This window comes from Rana temporaria, chromosome 5 (genome assembly GCF_905171775.1).
Source record: "Rana temporaria chromosome 5, aRanTem1.1, whole genome shotgun sequence".
Classification (NCBI taxonomy): domain Eukaryota; kingdom Metazoa; phylum Chordata; class Amphibia; order Anura; family Ranidae; genus Rana; species Rana temporaria.
This window is the reverse complement of record NC_053493.1, coordinates 300,691,174-300,708,574: the sequence shown is the minus strand read 5'-3', so window position 1 is coordinate 300,708,574 and position 17,401 is coordinate 300,691,174. Positions and strand designations below refer to the sequence as shown.

The 17,401-nt window shown below is 40.2% G+C and overlaps 1 protein-coding gene across 1 annotated transcript in view; it reads left to right on the top strand.

Annotated features, from left to right (window-relative positions):
- The window catches only part of ROCK1 (Rho associated coiled-coil containing protein kinase 1), a 192,913-nt gene that overhangs the window by 63,377 nt on the left and 112,135 nt on the right, over window positions 1–17,401 (top strand). Inside the window, exon 2 of the mRNA XM_040354048.1 lies at window positions 12,367–12,448. Within this exon, the coding sequence (XP_040209982.1) occupies window positions 12,367–12,448 (82 nt within the window). The remainder of the gene's footprint in view (window positions 1–12,366; window positions 12,449–17,401) is intronic.

Genomic DNA, 17,401 nt, shown 5'->3' with positions numbered 1-17,401 from the left:
TCGGGACACGTCAGCCCTCTCAGTGGTGACCGTACATTGCTGGAGGGAGGGCTTCATCCAAGGTGAGTATTTCATAATGTACTAGTACATTATGCCATTGCCTTGCAGATGTTTTTATTTTTATTATTACACATGCCATACAGCTGCAGTTTACAACTGCTTTAAGACTTTCCACCCCTGGTTCACAGCCTGCTTTTCAAGGTCTAATACTGCCAAATCAGGCATTTCTGAGTATAGAGGTGTGCATCACTTTCCAGAGTGAGGGGAGGGTGGTGGTGGGTCATTGGTTAGTCTTTTGGATGCTGGGACAGCTCGCAGCCTTGACACTTTTATACAGGAGGTGTTATCCTGTAAACTGCCAATGCTTTATTTAAACCTGGAGGGTAAATTTGATAATGTGCTAGCAAATTTGTGAAACTTAACTTAAAACTAAGCCCTCCAGCGACATGCTGACACGCCTTCCATCTTTACCTGGTCTTCCTTCTGGGTTTGTGTCCTCTGGCCGACTTATTGACCTGGCCGCGATGTCACTTTAAGACCCCTTTCATGCTGGAGGCATTTTTCAGGCACTTTAGCGCTAAAAATAGCACCTGTAAGGCGCCTGAAAAAAGCTTCAGCTGCAATCCCAGTGTGAAAGCCAGAGTGCTTTTACACTGAGGCGCTGCGCTGGCAGGGCGTCAAGTCCTGCAGACAGCTTCTTTGCAGTGCTTTAGGAGCGGCGTATGCACTGCTACTAAAGAGCCCCTGCCCATTGAAATCAGTGGGCAGCGCTGCCGAAACAACTGACAATGCACCGCTGCAGTGGCGACTTGCGTGTGCGTTTAAGTTTTTTCGGGCCGCTAGCGGGGGTTAAAAGCACCCCGCAAGTGGCCAAAAAGCACTGCAAAAACGACAGTAAAGCACCGCTAAAAATAGTTGCATTTTACCGCCGATGCCTAAAGGCGGCTCAGTATGAAAGCCCTTTTAAGGCAGGGCCACATTCTAACTAACTTCTGGCAATTGAAGAAAGTTTGAACATGACTTGTGACAAATGTCTTTTTACGGCCGTTCAATTAGATTTTCTGGCATGCTGGAAAATTCTTGTGCCTTGTGTTGACTACTTTACTCATGGAGTGGCTCTGAGAACCTTCCTTACACTTTACAAAATCCAATTTTTTCATGTACCTGTCAATTGTGATTTGGCAATCTGGTGCTCTAGCATTTACAGCTCTATTAAAACGCTTAAACGCTCTCCATGCATCTCAATGGACCCTTTCACACTGAGTCCTGCAAGCAGCATCTTTGAAGCAGCTTTTGGGCGCTGAAAAAAACGCTCCAAAAACGCCCCTCTCCATTGAAATTAATTGAAAGCGCTGTAAAAATGCCTTACCCTTTTACACTGAGGCACTGTAAAAATGCCCTAAAACGTTAGGGTCTTAACGGTGCTTTACCAGCACATTGGGATTGCAGATGAGGCTTTGCTCGAAAAACGCCCCAGTGTGAAAGGGGCCTAAAAGTTTAACTAGCGTAGCATTCTAACACATTATGACAGTTACCTCCCAAAGTGCCCCCTCCAGTGATGTAACGTCTGTGATCTGCCACTAATCACATCATTCCCTGGTCTTCTTCTGGGTTTGGTGTCTTCGGCCTCTTCATGCAAGGCTCAGTGTACACATAGAAGAAAATTTTTCAATAGAAAATCTCAAACGCCAAACAATCATTTGCCTGTAGTCTTATTAGAAACTGCCTGAAACTCTCTAGTTTTGTTTTATTCTGTAAGAGCATGGTAACTAGAATTAGATGGAACTACAAATGTCCGAGCAGAGCAGTTCTAGGCAACAAATGAAAGCAACCAATGAGCTACTGTCGCACTCAAGAAAGCACTGCAGCTGCTCTAATGTCAAAGTTAATCAAAGTAGTATATTATAGGCATTTCCCCCATTTTGGATAGAGTAAAGGAGGGTTTATAACCCCTGTCTTTTTTTTTTTTTTTACTTTCACCATCTATCCTCTATCCCATTGCGGAGATTTCCCTTCTCATCCTGTCCCATTGACAAACAGGAAGTGAGAGAAAATCCCTGCAAATTAAGGGAATTCCTTGGGAACCCTCGGTTGTCCTCATGGGAAGATTTCCCCTTTTACTTTTCTGGGGGCAACCCAAAATGTGGAGGTTTTCTTTCAATGATGGTAACAAGACATATAGAGAGGGAGGATCTCTCTAATGGAGGCACAGACTACAATAAATACTTGACAAGTGTGCGAATCCCTCTCTGCTCCATCCAAGACCTCTTGCACATTGCAGTACACGTTGTTTTTTTTTTTTTCATGAGCTAAAATATAGCCCATTTATTGTTATGTGCCTATGCACACAGATGCGTAAACAAGCGTCTATGCGCCTGTGTGCATAAGGCATGTTTTTAGTAATGGGCTGTATTTTGGCTCAGTAACAAAATAAGCTGTACTGAGATTTTTCAAGCTGCAAGGTGCTCAAAACTGTCAAGACAAGTGTGATCATTGGAGGAGAGCAGTATGAGTTCCCAGTAGAGCCAGCGAACTGACCCTTGTGTGTCGTCCTGCTAAACTGACGGGAACACCAGGGATTTCACACAAAGGAAGCAATACAAAGAGAACAGAACACTTTCTCATACAAGTACATGGTACTGCAGGCACACATCAGGAACATGAAATGTTGGGGTAAAAAACACTAAGTGTAGGAGCACCCAACATATGAAAGGTTCTAGTTTTTTTTTTTTTTGTGTTTTTGTCCCTTTTTTCACAAAATAAAAAATGACAACACTTATCAATAGGTGCCCCCTTGTTTATGACTTCCAAGTCTGTCAACTTGCACAGAGCTGCAATGGAATATGACTCTTGACAGACAGCATGAGCAGGCTATGCGACCATGGGAGCAGTCTTGCAGATGACATACTGTATGTCCTAAATTATAAACGAGGCTTCCTTTGTGGAAAGAGTAAGGTCTAGGTGTGTTTGAGAACCGTTCTCCTTCATTACATGCCAGGGTTCTCCGATTACTTGATCTCCAACAAAAGGGTATGCATTAGGCTAGTGCTATACATCAATGTCTGAAAAGCTGAAGTACAGAACAGGTAGGCTGTGTTCTCCCTGTATGATTGAATTTTCCACTGGAGTGCACATTTGAAAGTTAGTATGGGGCAGATGTTGTGGTTGGATTCAAGTGAATTGGACCGAGGAAATATATCTTCATGACTGTAAGCTCCACAGGGACAGAGATTGGCAGAAAATGTGGGCACTACAACTGGGTTTTATAGGCCTATACAATATAATATATATATTTTTTTTTACTGCATAAAATAAGCAAATTTGCAGTCTTTAAATCATTTAGCAGATGTTTTAGTAGCAGCTGGTGACGTCATTGGCGAAGGCATACACACTGTGCTTTGAATGGAGGGCCATCCATTCAAAGCTCTGTGCCAAATTCATGACTCCAGTGGGCATGCGTGTCGGAGCAGCTCGGCCATTCAAACTGTCGAAGACTGAGTGACAATGGAAACCCCGGCAGCAGTGAAGCATGCCGCTGGAGGTATTTTAGGGCAAGTATATCATAATGTGATAATATGCAATGCATACCAGCAGATTGTATTTATTATTAATATATATATATATATATAGATATAGATATAGATATAGAGATAGAGATAGAGATAGAGATAGAGATAGAGATAGAGATAGAGATAGAGATAGAGATAGAGATAGAGATAGAGATAGAGATAGAGATAGAGATAGAGATAGAGATAGAGATAGAGATAGAGATAGAGATAGAGATAGAGATAGAGATAGAGATAGAGATAGAGATAGAGATAGAGATAGAGATAGAGATAGAGATAGAGATAGAGATAGAGATAGAGATAGAGATAGAGATAGAGATAGAGATAGAGATAGAGATAGAGATAGAGATAGAGATAGAGATAGAGATAGAGATAGATATAGATAGATAGATAGATAGATATAGAGAGAGATAGATAGATAGATATAGAGATAGATAGATAGATAGATAGATAGATATAGAGATAGATAGATAGATATAGAGATAGATAGATAGATAGATAGATAGATAGATAGATATATATATATCATTTTTTTTTTGCACACTTTACTATCGCTTTAACCATTTCAGCTCCAGGCTTTTTTTCTAGATAATTGGAACCTCCCAAACATATTTTTTAGGAATAGAAAGGGGTAAATATTGCGCTAATAGTGCAAAAAAATTATTGATACAATGTATAAAGTGAGAAAAGCTGCAACACAAAAAACATGCGATAATCATGTAATAAAGTCGATAAAGATGTTATAGTTGCGCTAAATAAACCTAACTAAGTGTCTGAAAGAATATTGAGAATACCCATAAATGAACAGAATACAATATACCACTAGTGACAAATGACTCTGTTAATAGGTAAAATTTACCATACATATGTGCAAAACTGCAAAAATAAGTGTGCAATATATAAATCAAAAATTGCTGAGAAAAAAATTTACTTCTATCTCAAACCAAGTTTGGAAAACTGTAGTAAGTGTCTGTGTTTAAAACGGTGTCCAAAAAGAAATTAAGTGACCAAAAGTAAAAAGACAAAAATCTTCTATGTCCAAAGAGGAATAGTCCAATTCCACACGAATGGCGAATTAGGAGTGCAAGAACAGGAAGTGAGTCTGCTGTACACCACCACCACCACACTGAATTCTTCCTCAGGTGTCACACAAAATAAGAGGGACACTTACCAGATAAGTTGGACCTCAGATGGCCAGGTCATATGCGCTTGTGCAGATATTAACCTCTGCAATGGTTAGAATGGTGAACCGGAATGTCCAAACCACTGAGCTCCTTAGGGTCTCCTCTTCTGAAGTTAGCAATGGGGGTCCCGTGGTGTCGCTCTCTCCGAAATGGACAAAACCGCAGACCGTAGAAGTGAATGAAATGAAAGGCCTATATATTTTTTAGGGCCAGTTCACGCCATAGAAACACAGTCCAGGTGTGTTCCAGGTGCTTTTTTGCATACGCGTTATTGACGCATTTTTGATGTGTTCCAGTGCATTTTTGGTACGTTTTTGATGCAGTCCAGTGCTTTTTTTTTTTTTTTCACCCCTCTTCTTTTTTTTTTATTAACCTTGGATAAGGAAAAGTGCGTTCCAGTGCATTTTTGATGCGTTTTACAGCGTTCCAGTACTGTCCGGGGCAGGTAAAATGCAGCATGTTCTACTTTTTTTTTTTTTTTTTTTTTTTTTTTTTTTTCTATAACTGGAACTGCAAGCACTACACCAGTGCTTGCAGTTCCAGTTCTAGGAACACCAAACTATACCATTGAAAACCATATAACCAACTTTCCATGCGTTTTTTGATGCAGAAAAAAACGCACTGGACTGCATGTGGTTTGAACTGACTTTTAAAGAGGAGGCCCTAGAGAATAATATGGTGGGTGTTGCAATTTTTTATGTATTTAAAAAATGCAATTTAATTTTAAGGCAAAAAAAACAAACCCTTAGACATGACCTACTTTTTTTGTAAATTATAAAATGTTGCATGTTTACACAAGTAAATGGCTACCAAACATTGCAGACTTTAAAAATGTGCAACTGCGACAAATTACATAACTTTTATTATCCATATGCAACACTTTAAAAGCCTTAATGGGTTACCACTTTAGATTTACAGATGAGGTCTAGTGCTAGAATTACTTACCATGATCTGACATTCACAGGAATAACGCTCATGCTGCAGGCACCATCTCAGTATATCCACCAAAAGTCCAGTGACAAAAATGCCAGGAGAAACGCTAAATTAACCTACATATAAGCACTTTAACTGCCAAAGGATTTGTGTGAAAATGAAAGAAGGGAGGGGTAAGATGGCACTGCCTAGATCTAATGTGTGGTTGTGTTAACTTGAAAATAAATAAAAGCAGCCTTTATGATGTGTATTGTCTCCTTTAAATTGCAAACATGAAAAATTGCTAGTACCAAATCCTGTAAAGTGTACAATATAAGTTGTTTAATTTGCAACTATAAATGGCTAGTAGAAGTTGTATCAAACCATAAAATACATACTATGTCATACAAAATTATAATAAAGTGCTCTGTGTGCTTAATGTGCAAAAAAGTTCATATCGGAAAACCGGAGATCACTCCGTAATTAAAAAAAAAAAAACGCAAAAAACCCAAAGGTGCAAACCCCAAAAAATCAGTTCATAAGTACACATAGATGATTTAATTCCAAAGTGACTTGTGCCTGAGAGAAAAAAATCTCTTGGTGAAAGGTGGTCCCCTCTCAGCTCCGCCCTCACTGGAAAGATGTACCCCTGCAGAAGTAAAGGGCATCAAAATAAGATCGTCCCTGATCCCCATTCAATGTTGCATGCTCTTCCACGATGGATCTGGTAATGGGGTACGTTCATGTAGAGGTGTATGAAAAAAAGTTCCTCTCCTAGTTTTAAATCCATAAAAGCAGGATTAGTTACATTTTTTAAAACTGCATTTCCAATAGTGCTGTGAGGTCAGTACAGATAAACAGCAATAGATCTGGGACGCCTTGCGTTACACAAACGGGGATCTCCGAAACCGACAGTGACGTAATGACGCTCCAAGCTCCGCCCTATGCATTTCGTCATCAGGACGTCAAGTCAAAGTATTTACTTTCAGTCAAAGGATTTGTGTGTTTGCCCATATCTAAGATTTATGCAGATTTACTATCCACATAGTTCTTGGTTGCGCCAGAACACTGCAGCACAGCTGACTGGTTCCATACGGCTTGTCTCTCTCCTAGTAGGTGCTCTGCTGTACAGAGACTGCAAGAAGCGGATGCCAGGTCAAATTCTGCTTATATGAAAAAGCTGCAATAATGTTTAGATTTTTAACTGCCTGAAGTTGAGCATTAATGTTATCAAATGAAACTTCTGAGATGGTCTGTTTTATCTCTGTAAATGTTGATCCTATTTTTAAGCTATTCATGGATATAAGACTGAGCTTGACAGTCTTGAGAGTTTTTTCATATGAAAGAGCTTTCCATAAAGGGAAATGATCTTTATCTGCAGGAAAGATTCTTTATAATCAGTTTACATGTGAAACTATGCCAGATTACGTTTAAAACGGAACTTCAGGAATTAGACGAAATCTACCCTTTCTGTGGATCCAACCCCCATCACCCTTAAAACAATACACAGATTAAAATGTTAGCGTGTTTTTAGGGGTGCATGAATAAGGTGTGTTCCTGGCTTTGGCAGGCTCCCTCTAATAGTGTTACTAAAACCACAACAGTAAAATCGGTCTGTATATTGAAGCCATGTCTAAAGTCCGGCCCGCATTCCGGTTTTGAACGGCCCGCTTGATTGTTTGGACATGTATATCTTTTGTGGCCCCCGACTATCTATCTGCGCCGGGGCCACAAAGATGTATATGCCTTGGAAGACAGGGAGGCGGCAGGACGAGCGCCGTACATACACAGAATTTCCTGTTTACGGCTGCCTCTGTAATAGGAAGTCCCGTTTTCGGCGCTGCAAATGAACGACTATTCTGTCCATCAAAGGAGGCGGGACTTTAAGAGGTTGTGTAAATAGGCGGTTTGATCCTGTATGCACAGATCCTCCTTCCACTGACTCCAGATAAGACTAAGCCTTTCAGAGTCAGACTGCACATGCACTATTTGGTGGTGCATTTGCTGGAGTTTTTTTTTTTTTCTTCTTGGGAGAGTGCATGTGATCAGCACAGGGCCAATCTGCATTGTCCAGGCAGAGGGTCAGGTGTCCTGCATCCTGATGAGACAGCTCATTGCAGTATGAAAATGTCTACAAGCTTTACCAGGAACTAATAGATGTCGCAAGATTGCTCTATACTGCTGATGAGAAAAGTTTTTTTTTTTTTTTTTTTACTATAAAATGATTGCATTTCTGTGTACTGTGGGAGATCTAGTAAATACAGGGTCCTGGGTTTAGTAACACGTTAAGGCAAATCATCCAATACAGCATCCTCTAGTCCTGGTGCTTCAGTTGCCTGCTTGCCTGTTCCTGTACAATGCAGGGTTTAGAGCTCTGCACTGTATGTGATGATGCTGAATTCCTCCCACCGCCTGGAGCTTTGGGTAGAAGGGATAGAATAATTAATAAACCATGTAACCTGCATTCATAGACAAAAACAAGTATTTAACCTTTGCAGCACTAGTGTAGTTTGTCCAATTCCCGAAGATAAGTTTGAATGCATATCATATGAAAAAGCCCATGTGTATGATTGGTTGTTTATAAGCTAAAAAAACGTTCAGCTGGTAGAAGAGCAATAGAGCACCAAAACCACAAGCTCTGTGTCAGTTTTGTAGAAAAAAGGGGTGGAGATAAGGGCCGTCTAATGTGAGCCACCCTCACTGCGCGTAGCTGGAGAATAAATGTGAACACTAGTGATATTTATAAAATAAATGAATAAATTAATAAATATGCAAGAGCTGCTGCTTTAAAAATTATAGAATCCAAAATAGTTAATATGCAAATACAGTGATACCTATTATAAATAAGGTGCCAAATGTGATATTAAACAGCGCTCAAAAAAATATGTGAAAATGTAAATATCAACAAATATAATATTGGTACAGTGACATAGTGAAAAATAAATAAATAATCCACCCTCTAAGTGAGTCAATATATAAGTGTCCAAAAATCCGTGCAAAAATCGCATCAAAAAATACCAGGTTGGCAAATAAAGTCCATGAACTGTCTAAGTGAACAAAAAAATATATATAAATAGTTCATAAATGGAGAGCAAAGGAAAAGAAAAAATCCTTCCCGATCTTCAATAAGTGCTTTCACCACACCACAGTGACTGCGTGCTTCCACCACCCATCAGAAATGCAAACTCACCGCAACAAATGGCCTGACACTTTCGTGTTTAGGCACACAGGCTTGTTAACTGACCCCCTCAGTTTAGTTGATAGAACTCCTTCTTTTCATATAGGGTGGAGCATTCAGTTAAACAGATGGAGATCCGAAGCAAAAAGAAAACTCCAAGATAACAGCCATATGCAAATAAGAAAAAGAGAGCACAATAGTGTGATACTGTAACACAACTTTTAATAACACACTACAAATCTCCCAAAGAATGCACTCACAAAGGTAACTCTTGTTACAAGCAGTGTATAAATCCAAAAACTGACACGGTGTAAAACAAAAAATAAAGATATCCTCCAGGTGAACTAGTGGTCACAGCGGACCAACGAATAGCCCAAGTGTTACTCACAGCCCTTGTGCAGGTGTACTGGAGCTGCTGCTTAGGTAATTGAGCTGGTGGCAGATTAGACCATTCCACGTTCAAGCTTAGAAAGTTAGGTGTGCGGTTGTGACTTCAGTAATCACTCCCCGACATGTTTCATCGAAATGATTTCTTCATGGGGTTACTTACCAGCTGTCTAGTGCCGCTTTATATAGTTGCCAGGGTCCTCCCTCCCCCCTTGTGTTAATCAGTAGGCACGCATCATAACAAGCTGCAGCTGAGTGGACCGAAGCAAAAAGAAAACTCCAAGATAACAGCCATATGCAAATAAGAAAAAGAGAGCACAATAGTGTGATACTGTAACACAACTTTTAATAACACACTACAAATCTCCCAAAGGCATCATGTGTGTCATGATTTCCCAGGATGCAGTGCGCTGTCCAATTATCACTCCCCATCCAAGACTTCCAGGAAGTAAGTGCTTGTAGGCTTCACAATGCCCACAAGCAAAATGACAATGGTGTAGACATAGTTTTTTTATAAACAATCTTTTTTGAATATCTATGCGGATCGGTGCCGGATTGTAAAATAGTAAGTGACCGGATTTATATTATAAAAACGCAGGATGAAAGGACATGCATTTAAAAAAATGCTAATTGTGGTTGGAACTCCGCTTTAACACCCCATTGCCTCCTGGGAAATGATGACACTCCGTTCCCAGGAGTCTCTGGGCATTACTGTGCCTAAAAATCGCCCAGCATGCACCTCTCCCTGAAAACCAGGAAGAAAAAGGAACTGGTCTTCACATGCCCACACATGGGCATGTGATGGATACGGCCACAGCATGCGCTGGAGGATATAAGGCAAGTGTTTTGCAATGATTTCTGGAACAATTGGGGAGATATATTATATTATACTGATATTTAATGGGTTTAATAGGCAAGTAGCCATAGCTGTTGTATTTCTCTTCTCGGTGCCCATTACATACATGTTTTCCTCTTTGCCTCTGCTTGCTGTTACCTTTTACAGTAGGCCAAGAAGATAATGTTGAAAGGTTTGGGCGGCCAGCTCAGACTTTCCTCCAGGACCCTGAACCATTGATGTTTGCTCCTTTGTAAATATATGTGAAAAATCAAATCTTAATCGGGTTTCTTCACAACCAGGCAAATATTTTGTCTGCTGGCTGTTTAGGATATCATTTTTTATTTCCCATAAGCGATTTCAAAGAAAGAGCATAATGTTCTGTGGTGTAGCACCATTCAGCACTTTGCTGCCATCAGTCACTCCAGGAATTTTGTTATCTTTGGAAGCCTGGAAACCTTTCTGGGACTGCAGAATAAAATGCCCTTCACAAGTATAGTACTGTTTGTTTTTATATACTCTGAGCTGCTTTTATCCATCCAAAACCTGATTTATGGTATTGAGATTAGAAATAATATAGGCCTCTATTTTTAATCACTTTTTTTTAAGTCCGTTCTCTTTTTAATTTACCTGACTCTAAATGACGGCTTCATTGCTGTAATATGCACATGGAATGGGAGAACAAATTTTAAATCCTGAGTTGTAGAATGTTGCCTGCTGATTGGAGTGCTCTTGCAGGGGTTGTGTCAGATCTCTGCAGAGAGATCACTGCTTCCATGCAGAGGGTTTTTCTGAAGCATGCTCTCAAGGACAATTTTCTACTTGGGTTGTAAGGCCCCTTTCACACGGGCGGACAGTTTTTTTTTTTTCAGCGGACCTGAACAGGCGCTCCATGCAAGTCTATGTAGCGTCGGATATCCATGTCTGCTGAAATCCGATCTGCTAAAATCAGACGTATGGCGTACACCGCTCCTAAAGCGCACCTGCCCATTGAAATTGATGGGCAGCGCCAGCAAAATGCCACTGCACCGGCGCTTTGCGGGCGGTTTTAACCTTTTTTTTTTTTTTTTTTGCCCACCAGCAGGGCAAAAACCGCAGCAAAAAATAAAAAGCTGCTGAAGATTGAAGATAGCGCCGCTTTACCACTGATGCCCCCAATGCCTCAGTGTGAAAGTAGCCTTGCAAACAGTATCATTCTGAATATTAGAAGTTTGCTAGAAATATGTTTTAAATTGCAATGTGGATATATTTAGTTATACATTTTGCCATTGATACGCTTTAATTTATTACACAAATCGGTATCGATATTCATGGGCATGGGGTGGAGAAATAGAAAAAAAAACAGATCCCTGTACAGTACCCTGTACAGCCCATCGCTCCAGTGAGCGTTGAAGGGGCAGAGAAGAGAGCCCATGACTAATGCCTTGTACGCGCAATCGGAATTTCCGATGAAAAATATCAGACAGAATTTTTTTTCATCGTATATTCCAACCGTGTGTGGGCCCCATTAGACTTTTTTTTTCACCAGAGTTTAGAAATAGAACATGTTTTTTTTTTTCCGATGGAAAAAATCCTATCCGAAATTCCAATTGTCTTTGTGGAACTCCGACGGAGAAAAAAACACGCATGCTCCGAATCGACGAATGTTCGGAAGCATTGAACTTAATTTTTCTCGGCTCATCGTAGTGTTTTACGTCACCGCGTTTTGGTCGGTCGGAATTTGATCTGACTGTGTGTGTATGCAAGACAGCTTGAACGGAATTCCGATGAAAAATTCCATCAGATTTTTTCACATTGGAAATTTTGATAGTGTGTACAGGGCATTACAGCCACTGACTGATGCTCCGTCCACCTAGGAGTATGTATGTTTATTTTTTTATGTTTGAAGACCAGGGTTTCTTTCTTCATTGTCTACATCGTTTCAAGCCGCTTACACACCAAAGGATGAAAGGTGGGTCATTAGGATGAAATCAGTCGGTCATTATAGGCCAGTAGTGCTAATATTATGTAAAACTTTCCTTTACATTGTGACACTGCAAAAAATAGTGAAGTTTACAATCTGCCCTCACTGTAAACAAATTGGTTCAGATGAATGTTTTTTAATTTTAGTTTCAGTGTGGCAGTCAGGGATACAATGTGCCGACAAGGTCTTGGATATCCTCAGAATTACCCTGCATGTATGATGGCACGTTATAATTTCATACCAATAACATAGAATTAAAGTGTTCAACTTCTTCCTTGTTTTATTGCATCTTTCTTTGTGATAGGTTTCAGAACTTTTTACCATTGTCTGTTTTATTGCAGGATGGACTGGATGCTATGGTATATGATTTAGACTTCCCAGCTATGCGGAAAAACAAGAATATTGACAACTTCCTAAATAGATGTGAGTGTTTATATTTTGTTCTGTTAGGACAATGGATGTGAACTAAAGAGCATCCTTTTTTCCATGATTAAATTTAGTTATTTTAGTATGGTAAATTATTGCCCTTGGGCACACTTTATTATATATTGCTCAATTTAAATTGATTTTAATGTGCATTCTCCAATGATTTTTGGTAATATTTTGCATAGTTTTTGCTTTCAGCTACATTTTTCTTTTATATCCTTTAAGTGATTGTAAACCTAGTTGCACCATTTTTACCTTCAGGTAAGCCCTATAATGATGCTTACCTGTAGGCAGGGTAGATACAAATCAATTCTTTTTATTTCGATTTTTTTTTCTTTTTTTTTTTTTTTTTAATATTACATTTATTTTCATTAAATGCTTTTGAAGTAAAAATCTATCCAAAGATAGGTTTCTATTTAAGATACATTAATTTAGTTTATTCGGCATGCAATTGAGCTTAGTTATGGAGCATGATGCTGTGTATATTATGCAATATTTACATTTTTGGTAAACTCATTCAATGAATCCAAGCTGAGGTAACATGCACTGCATTGATGCATTCACACAATTTCACAGTAACCATGAGATAAAACAAAGTTCAGGAATATTCCTTTATCCCATTGTTTTGCAAATCTACATACACTACAAACTGTATGATTTGAATAGGTTCTGATGTCGCTGTTACTAACCTGACAGCTTATTCTAAATGGGGAAACGTTCATTTTGTTTGCAGATATTAAAGATTCTAACTACCAGCAAGAATAAGTCCTTGCATTTAAAGAGCACCTGTCATTTCAGATCCTTCATGGCAGCGCCTGCTAGTGGGCATCCACTCACCTGCAGCCGCCATGTCACTGCCGCATCACCAGCCTTCAAGTGACTGTGGGTAAATCAACAGCGGTTCAGAGGAGGAGGCTCTGCAGGACAGATGGCGGTTGCTCTTTACATTTTGTATCAAAATCGAGTTGTTTTAAAACACGCCTTTTAACTAGTGATTTAAATCATGTTTTAACCACTTGCCGACTGCCTCATGTATATATACATCAGCCGAATGGCACGGGCAGGCAAAGCAAGCTACCTGTGCGTTGCTTTGAATCTGCTGCCTAGTGGGGGCAAGCCCGCCGTGAGCTCTGTAATCGTGCCCACAGGACCAGCCGACTCGATGTCCGCTGGTGTCCTGTGATTGTGTCACGGAGCTGCAGAATTGGGAGATGCCTATGTAAACAAGGCATTTCCCTGTTCTGCCTAGTGACAGGACAGTGATCTACTGCTCCCTGTCAACGGAAGCAGTGATCACTGTCGTGTCACTTGTAGCCCAGCCCCCACACGGTTAGAATCACTCCCTAGGACACACTTAACCCCTTCCTCACCCCCTAGTGTTTAATCCCTTCCATGCCATTGTCATTTACACTGTAATCGGTGCATTTTTTTTATAGCACTCATCATTGTATAAATGACAATGGTCCTGGAATAGTGTCAAGTGTCGGATTTGTGTCCGTCCGCAATATCAGTCACGATAAAAATCGCAGTTTGCCGCCATTACCAGTAAAACAAAAAATTACCATCAAACTATCCCTTTTTGTAGACACTATAACTTTTGCGCAAACCAATTAACATACTTATTGCAATTTTTTTTTTTCGTTTTACCAAAAATATGTAGAATGCATATCGGCCTAAGCCCTGAGCCTGTTTTTCAGACTCTGTTTACACATTAAAAACAAGTGTGTTTTTTTTTTTTGCTAGAAAAATACTTAGAACCCCCAAACATTTATATATTGGGTTTTTTTTTTAACACCCGAGAGAATGAAACGGTGGTCATTGCAATACTTTTTGTCACACCGTATTTGCGCAGCGGTCTTACAAGCGCACTTTTTTGGGGAAAAAATAGTTTTTTTAATTAAAAAAAATAAGACAACAGTAAAGTTATACCAATTTTTTTTTATATTGTGAAAGATAATGTTACGCCGAGTAAATTGATACCCAACATGTCACGCTTCAAAATTGCATCCGCTCGTGGAATGCCGACAAACTTTTACCCTTTAAAATCCATAGGCAACGTTTAAAAAAATCTACAGGTTGCATGTTTTGAGTTGGAGGTCTAGAGCTAGAATTATTGATCACGTATGTGTTCGCTTCTCCGCGCAAGCTCGTCGGGACAGGGCGCATTTTGTGGCTCCTAACTTTTTTAGCTGGCTCCTAGATTCCAAGCAAATTTGTCAAACCCTGCTTTAAAAACCTGACTAGTGTGTTTGTTTGTTTTTTCTTTCCCCCAGGTGAATGGGTAGGGGTACGATGTACCCCATACTCATTCACATAGGGTGGGGGGATGGGATCTGGGGGCCCCCTTATTAAAGGAAGCTCCCAGTTTCAGATAAGCCCCCCGCCCGCAGACCCTGACAACAAACAGCCAGGGTTGTCAGGAAGAGGCCCTTGTCCTCATCAACAGCCCCAAAGCACCAACCCCCCCCCCCTATGTTGAGGGCATGTGGCCTGGTATGGTCTAGGAGGGGGGTGCTCGCTCACCCACTTTCCTGACCTGCCAGGCTACGTGCTTGGATAAGGGTCTGGTATGGATCCTGGGGGAACCCCCACGTCATGTTTTTTTTTTTTTTGCTGTATGTGGATTCCCCTTAAGATCCATACCAGATCGAATGGTCTGGTATCATCCTGGGGGAGAACCTCATGCAAATCTATTTATTTAATTTTCGCTGGGTTTTTCTTCAAGATTCTCCGCACACGAGTCGCCCTGCAAGTATGATCCTCTTGATCTGACTTCTGGTGTGACCTCTATTCATATCAATGGGCTCCCATAGGGAACTATTGATTTTGAATAGAGAAATGAAAAACACGGCTGAAAGCTAGCATGGCGAAATGTGCATTGAATTCAATGCAAAACGCAGAAAAAAATCACGTTAAAAATGCAGCTTTTTTCCTGGTGTCTGTACTAGCTTTACAGCCCGTTTTTTTTAAAACATCCGTGGGCATGTACCGTAAAGCTAATGAGTTCCATTTTAATTAGGACGCTCAAGAGTAGATTGAATTTATCTACAGGTAAATTAGAAACCCCATTACATGCTTTGGTGTCAGAGGCCGATTGTGAAACATGGTTCCTTTATACATCATATCTTGGATATTGGTTGTCTAAGGAGTGGTTATTAGTAAGTATTCAGCTCAGTAATTGTGTAAATATAATAAAGACAAACAGATTTGGGAAAGCTGTTTTTATATTAACTCTTTAGATTCTGACATCCCAGTGTGGAAATTTGGTTTGACTGTAAATGGGTACTGTTTTATACAAACACTATTTTACAACCATCTATCTTCATATGTACACATACTCGTAAACACACACCTATTTGCTTATTATATGTTCGGAAAAGAGCAGCATATGTCCATTTTTTTTTTAGATGCTTTATACATGTTTTCATGAGCTGTAGATGGCAACATAGACTGTGTCTGTTGGGTCTCTTACACAGGAATACATCTGTGCGAAGGACCGTTATTGCCCACACATCCATGTCCAGGCAGTCCCATTCATACCTATTTGGGTGCAGTGGCTGCACAGACACAGCTGCTGGTCCCAAATTGACAGCTGCATGTCCCAGAATGCAGACAGTGTGCACGGAAGCTGTTGTGTCCCAACAGACAAGAATGGGACAGCCTGCACGCTGATGTGTGGAAAACATTTGTGCGTCCTGCACAGGCAAAGACTGCTATTCGCGTGGATTTTTTGCTTACCTTCTCCTGTGTGAACGAGGCCTCAGAACCATATATTGAACCCTCCAGCGTTTACTGGTAATGCATAATAAAGACAGCATTTTTTGGGTAACCTAAAAGCCTAAACCTTCAGCACATCACATTGTCTACTGCCTCTGCCGGGTCTTCTCCGCTGTCTTCTGACTCTGCCGGGTCTTCTCCGCTGTCTTCTGACTCTGCCGGGTCTTCTCCGCTGTCTTCTGACTCTGCCGGGTCTTCTCCGCTGTCTTCTGACTCTGCCGGGTCTTCTCCTAATGAAACTCATTAGCTTTACGGTACATGATAACCCTTAGGCCTCATCTCATGCCCACGGATCTGTGTTGTATACGAGTATACTGCCACTATATACAATAGGATAAAGGCATATTCCTGAACTTTGTGTTTTATCTCTTGGTTTCTGTTAAATTGTGTGAATGCATCAATGCAGTTCATGTTATATCAGCTTGCAGAGCTAGGATTCATTGAATTAGTTTACCAAAAATTTAAATATTGCAAAATATATAGCCTTGTGCCATTTCATGCTGAATAAATGAAATTATTAATGTATCCTAAATAGAAAACTATCTTTAGATAGATTTTTACACCAAAAGCATGTTATTTAAAATTAAATTTGATAAAAAAAAAATTATCGGATTTAATTTTTTTTTTTTTTTAAATATCCCTCCTGCTGTGCTGCATCTATGGTAATAAACTAGAAAAGGACTACAGAACTCCCCCCCTCTCTCTATAACAGAGTTGTAGTTTTGCGAGAAATGGTGACCCTTAAAGGGGTTTTCCACCCATTTTTGATTTTTGCACTGTTTGATTGGACAGGCGATCGCCTGGGACCTGTCACGTGTCCCAGGCGATCGCCTACAGGGAGGGGCTGCCAAAAGGCGATATGACGTATCGCCTTAGCAGCCCCTCGGCGGAAGGAGGAAGTGGGACAGGAAGTCCCCTTCTCCTGAAGCCCCCACTCCCCCCCCCCCCCCAAAAAAAATACATGCCAAATGTGGCATGTAAGGGGGAGACGAGCATTTTTTGTGCATCTGTTGAACATGTATAAAATAAAAAGACCTAACGTGAGCAAATAAGTTTTTTTTAAAGGCTTATATACACATGTTCTTAATGACGTTTTATACTTTAATATATATTGTGCATTATTCATAATTCTGCACTTGTTTTGTAGCATTTGCTAGGTAATATGGGAATGCA